This window comes from Centruroides sculpturatus, unplaced genomic scaffold, assembly GCF_000671375.1.
Source record: "Centruroides sculpturatus isolate CEXI.00-Female unplaced genomic scaffold, Cexi_2.0 scaffold387, whole genome shotgun sequence".
NCBI classification, from domain to species: domain Eukaryota; kingdom Metazoa; phylum Arthropoda; class Arachnida; order Scorpiones; family Buthidae; genus Centruroides; species Centruroides sculpturatus.
The window spans coordinates 254,047-268,317 of NW_019384709.1; the positions used below are offsets into that span (position 1 = coordinate 254,047).

At 27.4% G+C, this 14,271-nt stretch overlaps 2 protein-coding genes and 1 pseudogene across 2 annotated transcripts in view; 1 reads left to right on the top strand and 2 right to left on the bottom strand.

The window, feature by feature from the left end:
* The window catches only part of LOC111627756, a 15,430-nt pseudogene extending 14,086 nt beyond the window's left edge, over window positions 1-1,344 (top strand).
* A 193-nt stretch (window positions 1,345-1,537) lies between these two features.
* LOC111627770 (coiled-coil domain-containing protein 124-like) lies at window positions 1,538-7,978 on the bottom strand. Its single transcript, XM_023371409.1, has 3 exons — window positions 7,794-7,978; window positions 4,287-4,407; window positions 1,538-1,988 (listed from the first exon to the last, which is right to left on the bottom strand). The coding sequence occupies exons 1-3, from the start codon at window positions 7,825-7,827 to the stop codon at window positions 1,781-1,783; spliced, it is 363 nt and encodes a 120-aa protein (XP_023227177.1). The 5' UTR covers window positions 7,828-7,978; the 3' UTR covers window positions 1,538-1,780.
* Window positions 7,979-11,257: 3,279 nt separating this feature from the next.
* Window positions 11,258-14,271, bottom strand: part of LOC111627761 (coiled-coil domain-containing protein 124-like) — a 9,985-nt gene continuing 6,971 nt past the window's right edge. Inside the window, exons 2-3 of the mRNA XM_023371390.1 lie at window positions 13,868-13,988; window positions 11,258-11,569 (exon numbers count right to left, since the gene is read on the bottom strand). Of these exons, the coding sequence (XP_023227158.1) occupies window positions 11,362-11,569; window positions 13,868-13,988 (329 nt within the window). The 3' untranslated portion in view covers window positions 11,258-11,361. The remainder of the gene's footprint in view (window positions 11,570-13,867; window positions 13,989-14,271) is intronic.

A 14,271-nucleotide genomic window follows, 5' to 3' on the forward strand; every position in this document is an offset into this window, starting at 1 on the left:
AGTATATTAGTATATCGCTATTAACCTACTTCGCGTTGAATTTTCATCGATGTTAAGCCTAACAAAAATTTTTTAAAATAATAATCGTCGCTATTGTATCGTTAAAAATTATAAAATTAAGCCTCGTTTAAATACTGGCTCCCTTTCATGGTCGAATGAGTCTTGCCAGCTAAAACACGTAAAAATAATATTAAAGTAGCCAAGACATAGCCAAATATTGTAGCACCATCACTAGCGGACATTTGAAATTTGCCGACTAGGACGGTCGGTTAATCGGGGGTCAGATAATCGAGGCTCTACTGTAGAACTAAATGACTCAGGTACTAATAAGTTAACAGATTTTCAGTGATTTAATTAGAAATACGTTTAATGGGAAAAAATTTAAAAGATAAAAGCCAACAAAGTTTTGATAAAAGGCATTGAAGAAGCATATTAAATTCTACGTGTTATGTTGCTAGGGAATTTAATAATTAAAAAATGCATAAGATTGGATTAAATTCGACTTGTTAACATAAGACATTATCTCAGGTTTAACTTCAATTCAATTTTGTCTATTACAAACAAGTGATTTGCAATGAAATTGGCCAGAATGGATTAAAAATCAAAACCAATGCCCAAAACTATAAATTAATTACTGAAAATAAAGGTGATTTATATCTATATTACTCAATTATGATTAAACAAATCTTACTGAAAAACATCTTATTGACACAATACTCACAGATGATTAAAATATGTTTCACAATACATGCTACGTGATCAGTGTCATATAATGTGAAAAAAATTGGAACATTTTCTGTGTGCAATTAAAGATACAGAAATGTAAAAAGCTGGATCAATGTTGATATGAAATGGTATAATCAGAGTTCTCATTGTAACTTCTAGATTGTCTCATTATATACTAGACTGTAAAAAGACCTTGTATCCAATAATATTCATAGAATAAGCTTAAGAAGAATTACACTTTTAGCAACTTCTACCTTTAAAAACTTTATAAAAATGGTTCTATATTCTGAAACAGTAGTTAACAAATTTAATTATAATGCATAATTATTGCAAGTTTTATTCAAGTCAATATCCCAAGACAGCATTCTTTATTAGTGTGAAAAAATAGTTGCAAAGTTGTAATGTTATTTAATCTTAAATTGATATCTGTTGTTACGATTTTCAAATTTGTTTAAATTTTAATATTTAGTAGTTACTGGAAAATTACAATTAAATATATTTTGTCAACACTGAATTTTCAAACTCTTATGATTATTTAAATTTTGTAATTTTTTCATTAATCATGAATTTAATAATTATATTAAATGATCTTTGACTTTTTAGCTCAAGATGCAATAATTTAATAAGTTAAATTGCTTTATATCTTTCAATAAAATTATTTTATGATAAAAATAAAATAATAAACAAACAAACTTATAAGAAAATATAAAATATTTGAAAATTCATAATTGTAACAAATAAAATATCAACATAAAAATAATTAAAATTCAAATAAAAATATAAAGAAACATATTCAAAATTATTTTCTCTCATATGTTACTTTTTATTGCTTTAATATGTTATGTAAAGAAAACACCACTGAACTTGTAAATTATTTTACTTCTTATGTAGTTGTTATAAATTTTAGTTTTAATAAAATAATTCTTTTGAGAAAATTTTTAAAATATTTTAGTAAATATGATTCTGAAATCCACAAAAAAATTTAAATTTAATAAATGATGTTACATTATAATTTCTGATTTAAACTCAATTGAAAACTATTTAATTATATGCTTCATGATTTTGAATTATAAGGAGCTGTTTGTTGATTAAAGGGATTTTCTGGGGATTTCATCCAATCTTTTTTTAACATTTGCTTTAACTGAGATAACCTCAAATTTGGATTTTCTGCTTTAAGTCTAGGTAAGTTGACACTTTCATAGGCTTGAAATGCCGCCTTCATTCTCCGTTCAGGATGTTGATCAACGTTTGGGCTTTTTATGCTAGAAAGAAAATATTTTAAAATAAATTTAAATCAACAAATAGGATAAATTAAATTAATAAGTAATTATAAGATGCTAACAAGTAAGAGAAAAGTTGTTTATTTATTGATTTTAAGTACTGGTCTCCTTTTACAAGTTTCTGTGAATTCGAAATTTCATATTTATGTGAACTGACTCAATACCGTCAATTCACACAAAGGTGAGAAATTTCGAATTCATTGGGTAATGGTTAAGGAAAACATTTATCTTTTACTTCTGAACAGAAAGATCTCAAATTTTTACACAGCAGTAACTTTATTTTGCTTTTTAGAGAATTTTTACTCTGTAATTTTATAAGTTTTGATGTTGTATTATATGTTCAATATTTATTTTTTAAATTTTCTATTGCCGTCTTTATAACTTTTTTTGAAAATTATAAAAATTTTTAATAATCAGTTTATTGTGAAATATAGTACTGTATAATAAAATCGCAACCAATTTTTGTTTTTATATCCACATTATTTGTCTTTAAATGTCATTGTTAAAAAAACAATAACGCTAAATGGGTGTTCTGTTTATGTAAACGTCAATTAATCGATATAACTAAGAATAAAATTCAGTATTATAAAACTAATCTTATTTTATATCAGAAACACTTGCTGATGAAAGAATAGAGAATAGAGATTCCATAGCATGTATAATCTGTTTAGAAAAAGCCTAGAATTTTTAGTACTCGGTTACTTTGCGCCGCTGGATATATCGTGCTTTTTACATGTCTTCCGACAAGCGCAATATAACGAGAGACTACTGTAGTAATGATTTAAATAAATATTTGTTACTTAAAATGTTAATTAGTAAAAATAGACAATATCACATTGATGTGACATTATACAGAATGACATGGATTAGGTAAAAAAAGCATAATTTACCATACTTATAAAGTTTAAAGTTATTAGCTAGATAGCCAAGACCAGGCATGGCCAACAAACGGCCCATCTAATGAATTTATGTGGCCCGCGATTAATCTTTCAATATTAGCCACTCAAGTCCGAATAGCTCGGTGAAAAAAAAAAAGAATCAACAACAACTCACTATGCATTTAGAGTTAACGCTCCATTACAAATCTCTTGAGTACAGCGTAGAACATTGATAAAACATGATAATGTGAAAAATGTATCTGTAATCTCTATATACAATTTAGTCTCTACTGGGTGACACCACAATGAGATCTCACACCACCTCAAAATCTTCCTAGAGCAGCCTCTGGTTTGCCCGTGGAAAAAGTCTTCTTTCCAATTCAACCCGGGGGCAAAAATTGTTGGCCACCCCTGGCCAAGACAATTAAGGCATCATCATCCAGGATATCATTCTGGGGACCTGGAATCAAATCCAAGTAGGCCAAAAAAAAAAAAAAAATCCTAGTAATTTTTAAGAGGTAGTCTGTCCTAGATATGTCATGCTCCATTTGTCACAGGCACTCTATTGTGATATAATAACATATGCCACAAAGGGCATGGTAAAAGACCTCTTAGTGTCCACAAGAAAAAAGTTCAAAAATAAAAAAACAGTCTTAAAGGAAATTAAGAAATAAACTGAGATGCTCTTCTAAAGAATTTACATTTAGTTATAAATCTACTCATATAACTTTAAGAAAAAAAGTTTATTTAAATATGTATCTAATAATGTGCACATACATATAAAAGAAATAATACATATGAAATCAAATTTAATTTATTTATATTTTACTTTTAATATTTTATTAACTTTTAAACAGATATGACAATATGTCTGGTAATGAAAAAATATAATGAATAAAATTAAGATATGTTTCATAAATTTCTTATTACTTGTCAGGCTGTTATGATGATGTGTATTGAGGGACTGATGTCATTAAATTTTGGTTAGGTAAAAGGAGTGGGAAGATAGAAGTGATCATGTGTCATATCTTGAGTGGGGTCAGACTTAATAAAGATTTTACTTATTATTAGCATTTACAATTTTTTATATAAAACTCATTTCTACCCTCAAAATTAAGCTTTTTACCATTTTATAAAATTAATAATGCAAAAAATTTTTTAAATAAAAATCTCATAACATAAAAGCTTGGCCAGAAATTTTATGCAATTCACTGCTGGATTTTTTTTATTGTAATCACACAATTGTTTTATAAATATACAGATAATTATAATGTTGTTATGACTAATACTTTCTGAATCAAATAAATCAGTTCAACATACTTTTTTTTCTTTAAAATATATGAGCAGATTTGTTAATACAGTTCAACAATCATTGTTTTACAAAATAAAACACTTGACATACCTAAGAATTGAAATTGCCTCTTCAATATTACGAGCTTCTTCTCCTTCAAACCTGAGCCTATTAACATTTTCCTCTAATGGTTTTTCATCATGCAAAAGTTCCTTTTCAGCAGTCTCCTCAGCTAAAATAATTAAATTTTTTTTTAATATTCTAATTCAACATACTCTATTATTGTAAATTAAAATTATTTAATTTATAAATTCATATTATGAAATAAAAAAGTAGAAATTTTAAAGTTAATATTAATTAAAAATTCTGAAAAAAAAATAAATAAAAATCAAATTTGCTTTTATTTTAAAATAAAACTAATATATCATTAATTAGAAACAATTTTAAATCAACTTAACTATGAATGAATGATTATACAGTATAGAAATTATTTATTATTCTATATTTTAGAGTAAATTCATTATGTATAACTAGAGTGCAATAGTCATTCTAGTTAATCTGAGCCAATTATTATATATAACTGTCTGAAATAATGAGATAATATATAATGAAACAGAAGAAAAAACTGTAGTAAAATACAGGTAATTTAAAAAACTTTTTAAAATGTATTTTATAATATATATATATATTTGAAAATGGGTAAAATACGTTAATTTTATAAATTCATCATTTTTTGAAAAAATACTATCAAGTTCTGAAATCAATGATTATCTATACCAAAAGATATGCTGTTCAAATGCAAAATTTACTTTAATATTTGTTTGTTAAGTGCTATGCTGCAATTACTAGAAAAAGTTTCAATGTCATCATCAAATTTTTCATTAATTTGTCTATTAAACTGGAAATTTTATAAGAACAAATTCCGTATGAGTTTTTACAAGAAATTTTCACTATTATATTTAATACATGGTACTGTATATTTGCATTAATTTATAATTAAATACAATTCAAAACTCTATAAAATTTACTACTAATTTAGTAAAATTGATCAGATTAAGCAGAGTTTGAATTAGCAAGATAACATTATATAAATATATAATGTAAAAATAATATTACATTAACTTTGTTACTGTTAATTGAAAATCTGTCTGCTATGAAACATTCAAAGACATTTTTCAACTTTGCAAAATTTATAACAGCAGTTTGAATGTTTGATGTACTTAAAAATTTTAAAACAACAAGTATTGCTTTGTAATTCACTAAAATGTATAGATTAAGCTGGAAAATTTTAGATTTATGAAATGAAAACTTGAAATTGTTATATAGTGATTAGAAAACATTTATCATTTGTTTGCTTTATTTACTATCACCTATATGCTAAGTTATAATGGTTATTCTATAATATAAATATAATATAAATATTTTCTATTATTACTAGCAAGCATGATACAATCATTGAATTTTTAGAACCAAATGTGCTCTAAATACTTGAAATCATCAATTAAATCTTTGAAGCAGGAGGGAAATGGTAGCACTTCCAGTTTTTTCTGAGTGTCACACACAGCCAATCAAACTAAGAGTTCCATCTATGGCATGTTTATGACAAATGATCTATATTCTGCCAATCATACAAGTCTAACATTGTACTACAGTGCTACAATTTCCCACCTGCTTCAAAGATTTAATTGATGATTTCAAGTACTTAGAGCACATCTGGATTTAAAAATTCAATGATTGTATCATGCTTGCTAGTAATAATAGAATATATTTATATCATAGAATAACCATTATATTATAAATTATTTATGGTATCTAAATAAAAACTTTAATAACCATTTAGTAAATTAATAGTTAAATTGCAACAATTAGGATTTAAATGAATTATAATTTTATAATACCAGGTTGTTCAATAAGTTTTGTCGTTCGATAAGAAAAACACGATTTTATGGTTTGAAATACATTTTATTATTCAATATAATCTCCCTGAACTTCAATACACTTGTTCCAGTGATCTTCTAATTTATGGATTCCATCCCTAAAGTGAGAATCCGGAAGACTGTCGAAATACGCATCCACGGCTGCTATTACCTCTTCGTTCGATGAAAATCGTTTCCCACGCATGAATTTTTTTAGATGTGAGAACAGCCAGAAGTCAGAGGGAGCTAAATCTGGCGAATAGGGAGGATGTTGCAACAATTCGTATTTTAATTTACTGATTTTCGCAATGGTTTTTTGAGCTGTGTGAGAGGGGGCGTTGTCTTGATGAAAAATGATTTTTTTCTTTTTTAAACCAGGTCTTTTCTCACGAATTTTTACATCTAGCTGGTCCAAAAGGTTACAATAATAATCTGAGTTTATTGTTTTACCAGTTTGGAGGTAATCCACAAACAAAATTCCTTTTGCATCCCAAAAAACTGATGCTAACACCTTCTTGGCCGATTTCTGGACCCTAACACGCTTCGGAGCCGAAGTACCGGGTTCACACCACTCTTTAGCCTCTTGTTTTGATTCAGGATCATGGTGGTAGACCCATGTCTCATCCATAGTGATGAAACGACGCACAAAATCCTTTTTATCCTTTCTAAAACGCTCCAAATGTTGCTGAGAAAGTTGCATTCGAATGTGTTTTTGTTCCATAGTTAACGAATGCGGCACCCATTGTGCACACAGCTTTCTGTAACCCAAAACTTCAGCCAAAATATTGCTCACACTGCCTAACGAAATCCCTAGGGCTTCTACTAAATCTCTCTCGGTTAATCGACGATCTTCCAAAACCATATGCTGTATTTTTGCTACGATTTCTGGTGTTGATGCACTTTTTGGACGCCCTTCACGTGGATCGTCTTCAAGACTCGTACGACCACGTTTAAATTCAGCAACCCATCTTTCTACTGTTCTGATTGAAGGTGAAGAGTCCTTATACACTTTTAACAATCGTTCATGAATTTGTTTTGGTGCTACACCTTCCAAAAATAAGAATTTTATCACTGCACGATATTCGATTTTTTCCATCGTAAAAAAATACAATGACACGTCGACTTTGAACAGCTGCAAATATACAATGAGTTGACGGATCTACTTGAAACTTGACACGTGTTTATGAAATAGTAGTACTATTTATAGAATAATAAAGTGACGCTCCTAGTAGCGCCACCTCTTATCGAACGACAAAACTTATTGAACAACCTGGTACATAAATCTATTGGCTGGATGTCAGTTAAAGTATCAGCTTACTTCTCTAGGAAACCTTAAATCAAATCCAGACGAGTCAAAAGTCCCAGGAATTTTTATTAAGGGCAGTCTGTCCCAAATATATCAAGTCCTATCCCATACCACCTTACCACACTATCATAGAGCTGGCTGAATCTATGACAAGTCTGAAAGAAGCCCTCTTAGTACCCACAGGGGAGGGAAAAAAACACACTCGTACAAATCCTTCATCAATAACCTATAGAACATATTTTGTATGCCAAATCATAATAAAAAGTCATGTCTTGACACTTGATATGTAATTCAGAAATATTTACATTATATACTGGAAACTTCTTTTCTAATAGTCTTAAATAAATTTTTAATCTTTATATATCATATTTATTTTTTGCATTAATTAAAACTTACCTTTTAACTTTTCTAATTGCTGCTGTATCAGCATGTGTAACTTTACTTTGTGATAATGGCTTACTACTTTTTAATGAACTCATTTCTTCCTCATAGGCTGCTTTAAGAGCAGCTTTTCTATTTAATTGTTCTTGCTTTTTTTTCTCCTTCTCTTCCTACAAAACAGATAAAAATTTAATGCATTTAATTTATTGTTTAAATTTTTATTTATTGAAATTAAAAATTATAATTTCAAAGAATAAAACCAATTCATACTTCATTAAATTAAAAATTAAAATATAAGTATTGGAAATATATAATATAAAAATTTGATAATGAAACAATTTAAAAAATTTATAAATTTGAAGTTAATTTAATGATGATAAAGGTTAATTATCTATATAGAAACATAGTTAAAAACCATTTTTTGCATTTTGTCAACAGCAAGATAAATAAAAGTAATTGCTCTAAATACAGTACAATTTAGTAAGTACAGAGTTCTATGAATGATAAGAATGCTGTGCAAGATAAGAATGTGATACATTACCATCCTCATTTATTGCTTGCCAAATCAAATGTTGCTTCAGAAATTTGGTTTTTCCCTTAAACATGTTTGAAAATCCACTTGCTCTAGGTTGAGCTTTGGAAATATTTCCAACTTGGAACATTTATTTGACCATTACGAACATAAATCTTATTATCCAGTTTTAAAATTTTCTAGCAACATTTATTGTGGACTTTTCAAAGACCAATTTTTGCAAGTGCTTCTTTGTCACCTGCATATTTGTTTTTTTACTCTTGCCATAATTTTCAACTTGAATCTTCTTGCTGCCTCACGAACAGAAAAATTCAGATCCACATCAAAACAGTTCTCTAATTGTATCTCTTTCTTAGATGAAATCTTTGCAGGACAGTCAGAATTTTTCTTGAATTTTATTTCATTAGTGCTTTATATCTACTAATGATTCTATGAATGATTTTGCTGTGCTTGTTTTCTTTAATGAAATGTTTTGTGGTTTTTTCCATATTAAATCTACTCAAATTTCTGTAGAAATGCAGTTAAGTGCTCAGTAAATGCATTATTATTTTTTGTCTTCATATTAACTAAACAGCTAAAAACAAAACCTTCACACATTTTATAAACAGACCACATATCTAGTTAATTAAATATAACTGTCTGCAAGCAAACAATCGATAAGAATGTAATTTAGGTGTCAAATTGTTATCTTTAATTCTTGGATATCCCTTATTTTGCAAGAAATTGGCAACTTGTTACTATCTGTTGCATTATAAATTTATATTTTTGAGAAGAGTTAATTTATTAATTATTGTTTATTAGCACACTCTAGTTTAGTTACTTTTATAAACTAACTAAACATCATCAGTTTATTTCAGTATATACAGAACAAAAAATTAATTCATTTAGAAATTTGGTCTAGAGATAGCCATCATCTGACAAGAATTTTAATAATTATAACAAATATTTTAATTATTAATTACTTTTAGAAACATCTATTAGAATAGACCAATCCAAAGCCAGATTTAAACTTAAAACGTCTGCAAGTGCCTACCACAAATTACATCAACTAGGCTTCATATTGCTTCAAGATATGTAATTTTGATAAAACTTTCACTGTTGGAAGTAAAGTTGAAGTTTATTCATTACATATAACAGATGAGATTCACCATTGTCTAGTGACATTTGAGTCCGAATGCAACCAAATCTGGTTTTGTTATATTTCAGAACTTATAGAAGACATTTCTGTAAAAAAGAAAAAAAGCTTCAAAATTAGAGATGGACAGTAGTTAACAGCTAATGTAATTAAACTGTGTAGTTAACAAGTAGTTCTCAATATAGTTAATTACTACTAGTTACAATTACTGTCCCATTTTAGTAATTATCCTATTAGTTAACTACATGTTTAGTTTCAACTACTCTTAACTTCTTTTCCTTTTAATTCACTATACCTTGGTATAGTGAATTGCCTTGGTATAATCTATTGTATTAAGTAGAGCTAACAATTTCTAGAGTAATTTCTAAATTCTATACAAAATTTAACCTAAAAATTGTCTTCTATGTGAAATGTTCTCTTAAACACTTCATATACTGAAATATTTGTTTTAATGTTTTTGGAACACTGTTGCACTTCACAAAATATAATGGTGAGAAAAATGACAACAAATATCCCAAATCATATCATTTTTAAATTTACAATAATAATTTATTAAACATACTAGTGATCATTATAAAATAGAACTTGGGAATACAATTTTTAACGAGCAATTATTTTTGCATAAAAATCAAACAATATTTACATAAAGATGACTTAACCCAGGATTATTTTCATTCTGAAGTTTTAAAAGACTTACATAAAAAAATATATAATTTTTTTTGAATCTACTTCTTTTATCCTTTTCACAATCCTCAGAAGTAACAGCAAGTTGGCTTGAAGATATAGTGTAATCTTCGTTAAAATGATTATAGAATATTAAAAAATTCACACAAAGTTAAAAACTGATCAAAATGCTGACCTTTTATTTTAGGCTATGGCACTTTCACAATAAAACGATGATAAAAAAATTTTTTACAATAACTACTTTGCTTTATAGCCATAATATTTTAACTGCTTCAAACCCTCTGGTGGACTTTCAGGTAATCACACAAATGTTTTGCATAAATTATTATTTATTGTCACATCTTCAACAATGTTGGGCTGCAATTTTTAATCATATTTTTAATTTATTTAATTTTAAATATAGCTCTCCACCTCAAATTAGCTTTGAAAAAACATGACTTCCAGTTTGCACCAGAAGTTTGCATATAGTTAATCGGGGCCTCCTGCCCCAAAGGTTTCCATAGCTGGTCTTGGATTTCATCTATCTAACTCTGTTCTTCATTCTTAAGCCATATAGGATTAAGTTGAAAACATCAAATTTACAAAAATAACAAATTTCCATTAACCACTAAGCAGTGACCGACAGATATATCTGTCAAGGGCGATTGTGTGGCAGTGGTGAAGGATGGATACATCCGCAAAAGAATTTTGTGTATATCGCCAAAAACTATTGCCAAAAAAAAAATTTCACATAAAAAAGGAATTATGTAACAATAAAAAAAGACTTTTCTTTACTAGACATAACTGTTTAGAAATCTTTTTCCTAAACAGTAATGAGAAAAAAATGCATAGAAAAATACTTTAAAAATTTCCCACATTTATTCTCCACTACATAGGGATAGCACCATGCCTGACTAACCCACTGCTGAAAGGTTAATAAGAATAATATTTACAGTTTGTATCATATATTAAATATGTGAAATGTAAATCTGATTACAGAAAAAAGTATCCAACTATTTACTAATATTAAGTATATGTTATAAAACTGATTGAGAACTGATAAGAAAATTTTTTAAAGTAATTAATATAATTAAACAATAAAGCTGGACAAACTTTTGAAGCTACAAACTGATTAATTANAAATATTTTAGTAAATATGATTCTGAAATCCACAAAAAAATTTAAATTTAATAAATGATGTTACATTATAATTTCTGATTTAAACTCAATTGAAAACTATTTAATTATATGCTTCATGATTTTGAATTATAAGGAGCTGTTTGTTGATTAAAGGGATTTTCTGGGGATTTCATCCAATCTTTTTTTAACATTTGCTTTAACTGAGATAACCTCAAATTTGGATTTTCTGCTTTAAGTCTAGGTAAGTTGACACTTTCATAGGCTTGAAATGCCGCCTTCATTCTCCGTTCAGGATGTTGATCAACGTTTGGGCTTTTTATGCTAGAAAGAAAATATTTTAAAATAAATTTAAATCAACAAATAGGATAAATTAAATTAATAAGTAATTATAAGATGCTAACAAGTAAGAGAAAAGTTGTTTATTTATTGATTTTAAGTACTGGTCTCCTTTTACAAGTTTCTGTGAATTCGAAATTTCATATTTATGTGAACTGACTCAATACCGTCAATTCACACAAAGGTGAGAAATTTCGAATTCATTGGGTAATGGTTAAGGAAAACATTTATCTTTTACTTCTGAACAGAAAGATCTCAAATTTTTACACAGCAGTAACTTTATTTTGCTTTTTAGAGAATTTTTACTCTGTAATTTTATAAGTTTTGATGTTGTATTATATGTTCAATATTTATTTTTTAAATTTTCTATTGCCGTCTTTATAACTTTTTTTGAAAATTATAAAAATTTTTAATAATCAGTTTATTGTGAAATATAGTACTGTATAATAAAATCGCAACCAATTTTTGTTTTTATATCCACATTATTTGTCTTTAAATGTCATTGTTAAAAAAACAATAACGCTAAATGGGTGTTCTGTTTATGTAAACGTCAATTAATCGATATAACTAAGAATAAAATTCAGTATTATAAAACTAATCTTATTTTATATCAGAAACACTTGCTGATGAAAGAATAGAGAATAGAGATTCCATAGCATGTATAATCTGTTTAGAAAAAGCCTAGAATTTTTAGTACTCGGTTACTTTGCGCCGCTGGATATATCGTGCTTTTTACATGTCTTCCGACAAGCGCAATATAACGAGAGACTACTGTAGTAATGATTTAAATAAATATTTGTTACTTAAAATGTTAATTAGTAAAAATAGACAATATCACATTGATGTGACATTATACAGAATGACATGGATTAGGTAAAAAAAGCATAATTTACCATACTTATAAAGTTTAAAGTTATTAGCTAGATAGCCAAGACCAGGCATGGCCAACAAACGGCCCATCTAATGAATTTATGTGGCCCGCGATTAATCTTTCAATATTAGCCACTCAAGTCCGAATAGCTCGGTGAAAAAAAAAAAGAATCAACAACAACTCACTATGCATTTAGAGTTAACGCTCCATTACAAATCTCTTGAGTACAGCGTAGAACATTGATAAAACATGATAATGTGAAAAATGTATCTGTAATCTCTATATACAATTTAGTCTCTACTGGGTGACACCACAATGAGATCTCACACCACCTCAAAATCTTCCTAGAGCAGCCTCTGGTTTGCCCGTGGAAAAAGTCTTCTTTCCAATTCAACCCGGGGGCAAAAATTGTTGGCCACCCCTGGCCAAGACAATTAAGGCATCATCATCCAGGATATCATTCTGGGGACCTGGAATCAAATCCAAGTAGGCCAAAAAAAAAAAAAAAATCCTAGTAATTTTTAAGAGGTAGTCTGTCCTAGATATGTCATGCTCCATTTGTCACAGGCACTCTATTGTGATATAATAACATATGCCACAAAGGGCATGGTAAAAGACCTCTTAGTGTCCACAAGAAAAAAGTTCAAAAATAAAAAAACAGTCTTAAAGGAAATTAAGAAATAAACTGAGATGCTCTTCTAAAGAATTTACATTTAGTTATAAATCTACTCATATAACTTTAAGAAAAAAAGTTTATTTAAATATGTATCTAATAATGTGCACATACATATAAAAGAAATAATACATATGAAATCAAATTTAATTTATTTATATTTTACTTTTAATATTTTATTAACTTTTAAACAGATATGACAATATGTCTGGTAATGAAAAAATATAATGAATAAAATTAAGATATGTTTCATAAATTTCTTATTACTTGTCAGGCTGTTATGATGATGTGTATTGAGGGACTGATGTCATTAAATTTTGGTTAGGTAAAAGGAGTGGGAAGATAGAAGTGATCATGTGTCATATCTTGAGTGGGGTCAGACTTAATAAAGATTTTACTTATTATTAGCATTTACAATTTTTTATATAAAACTCATTTCTACCCTCAAAATTAAGCTTTTTACCATTTTATAAAATTAATAATGCAAAAAATTTTTTAAATAAAAATCTCATAACATAAAAGCTTGGCCAGAAATTTTATGCAATTCACTGCTGGATTTTTTTTATTGTAATCACACAATTGTTTTATAAATATACAGATAATTATAATGTTGTTATGACTAATACTTTCTGAATCAAATAAATCAGTTCAACATACTTTTTTTTCTTTAAAATATATGAGCAGATTTGTTAATACAGTTCAACAATCATTGTTTTACAAAATAAAACACTTGACATACCTAAGAATTGAAATTGCCTCTTCAATATTACGAGCTTCTTCTCCTTCAAACCTGAGCCTATTAACATTTTCCTCTAATGGTTTTTCATCATGCAAAAGTTCCTTTTCAGCAGTCTCCTCAGCTAAAATAATTAAATTTTTTTTTAATATTCTAATTCAACATACTCTATTATTGTAAATTAAAATTATTTAATTTATAAATTCATATTATGAAATAAAAAAGTAGAAATTTTAAAGTTAATATTAATTAAAAATTCTGAAAAAAAAATAAATAAAAATCAAATTTGCTTTTATTTTAAAATAAAACTAATATATCATTAATTAGAAACAATTTTAAATCAACTTAACTATGAATGAATGATTATACAGTATAGAAATTATTTATTATATAAATAATAACAGAAC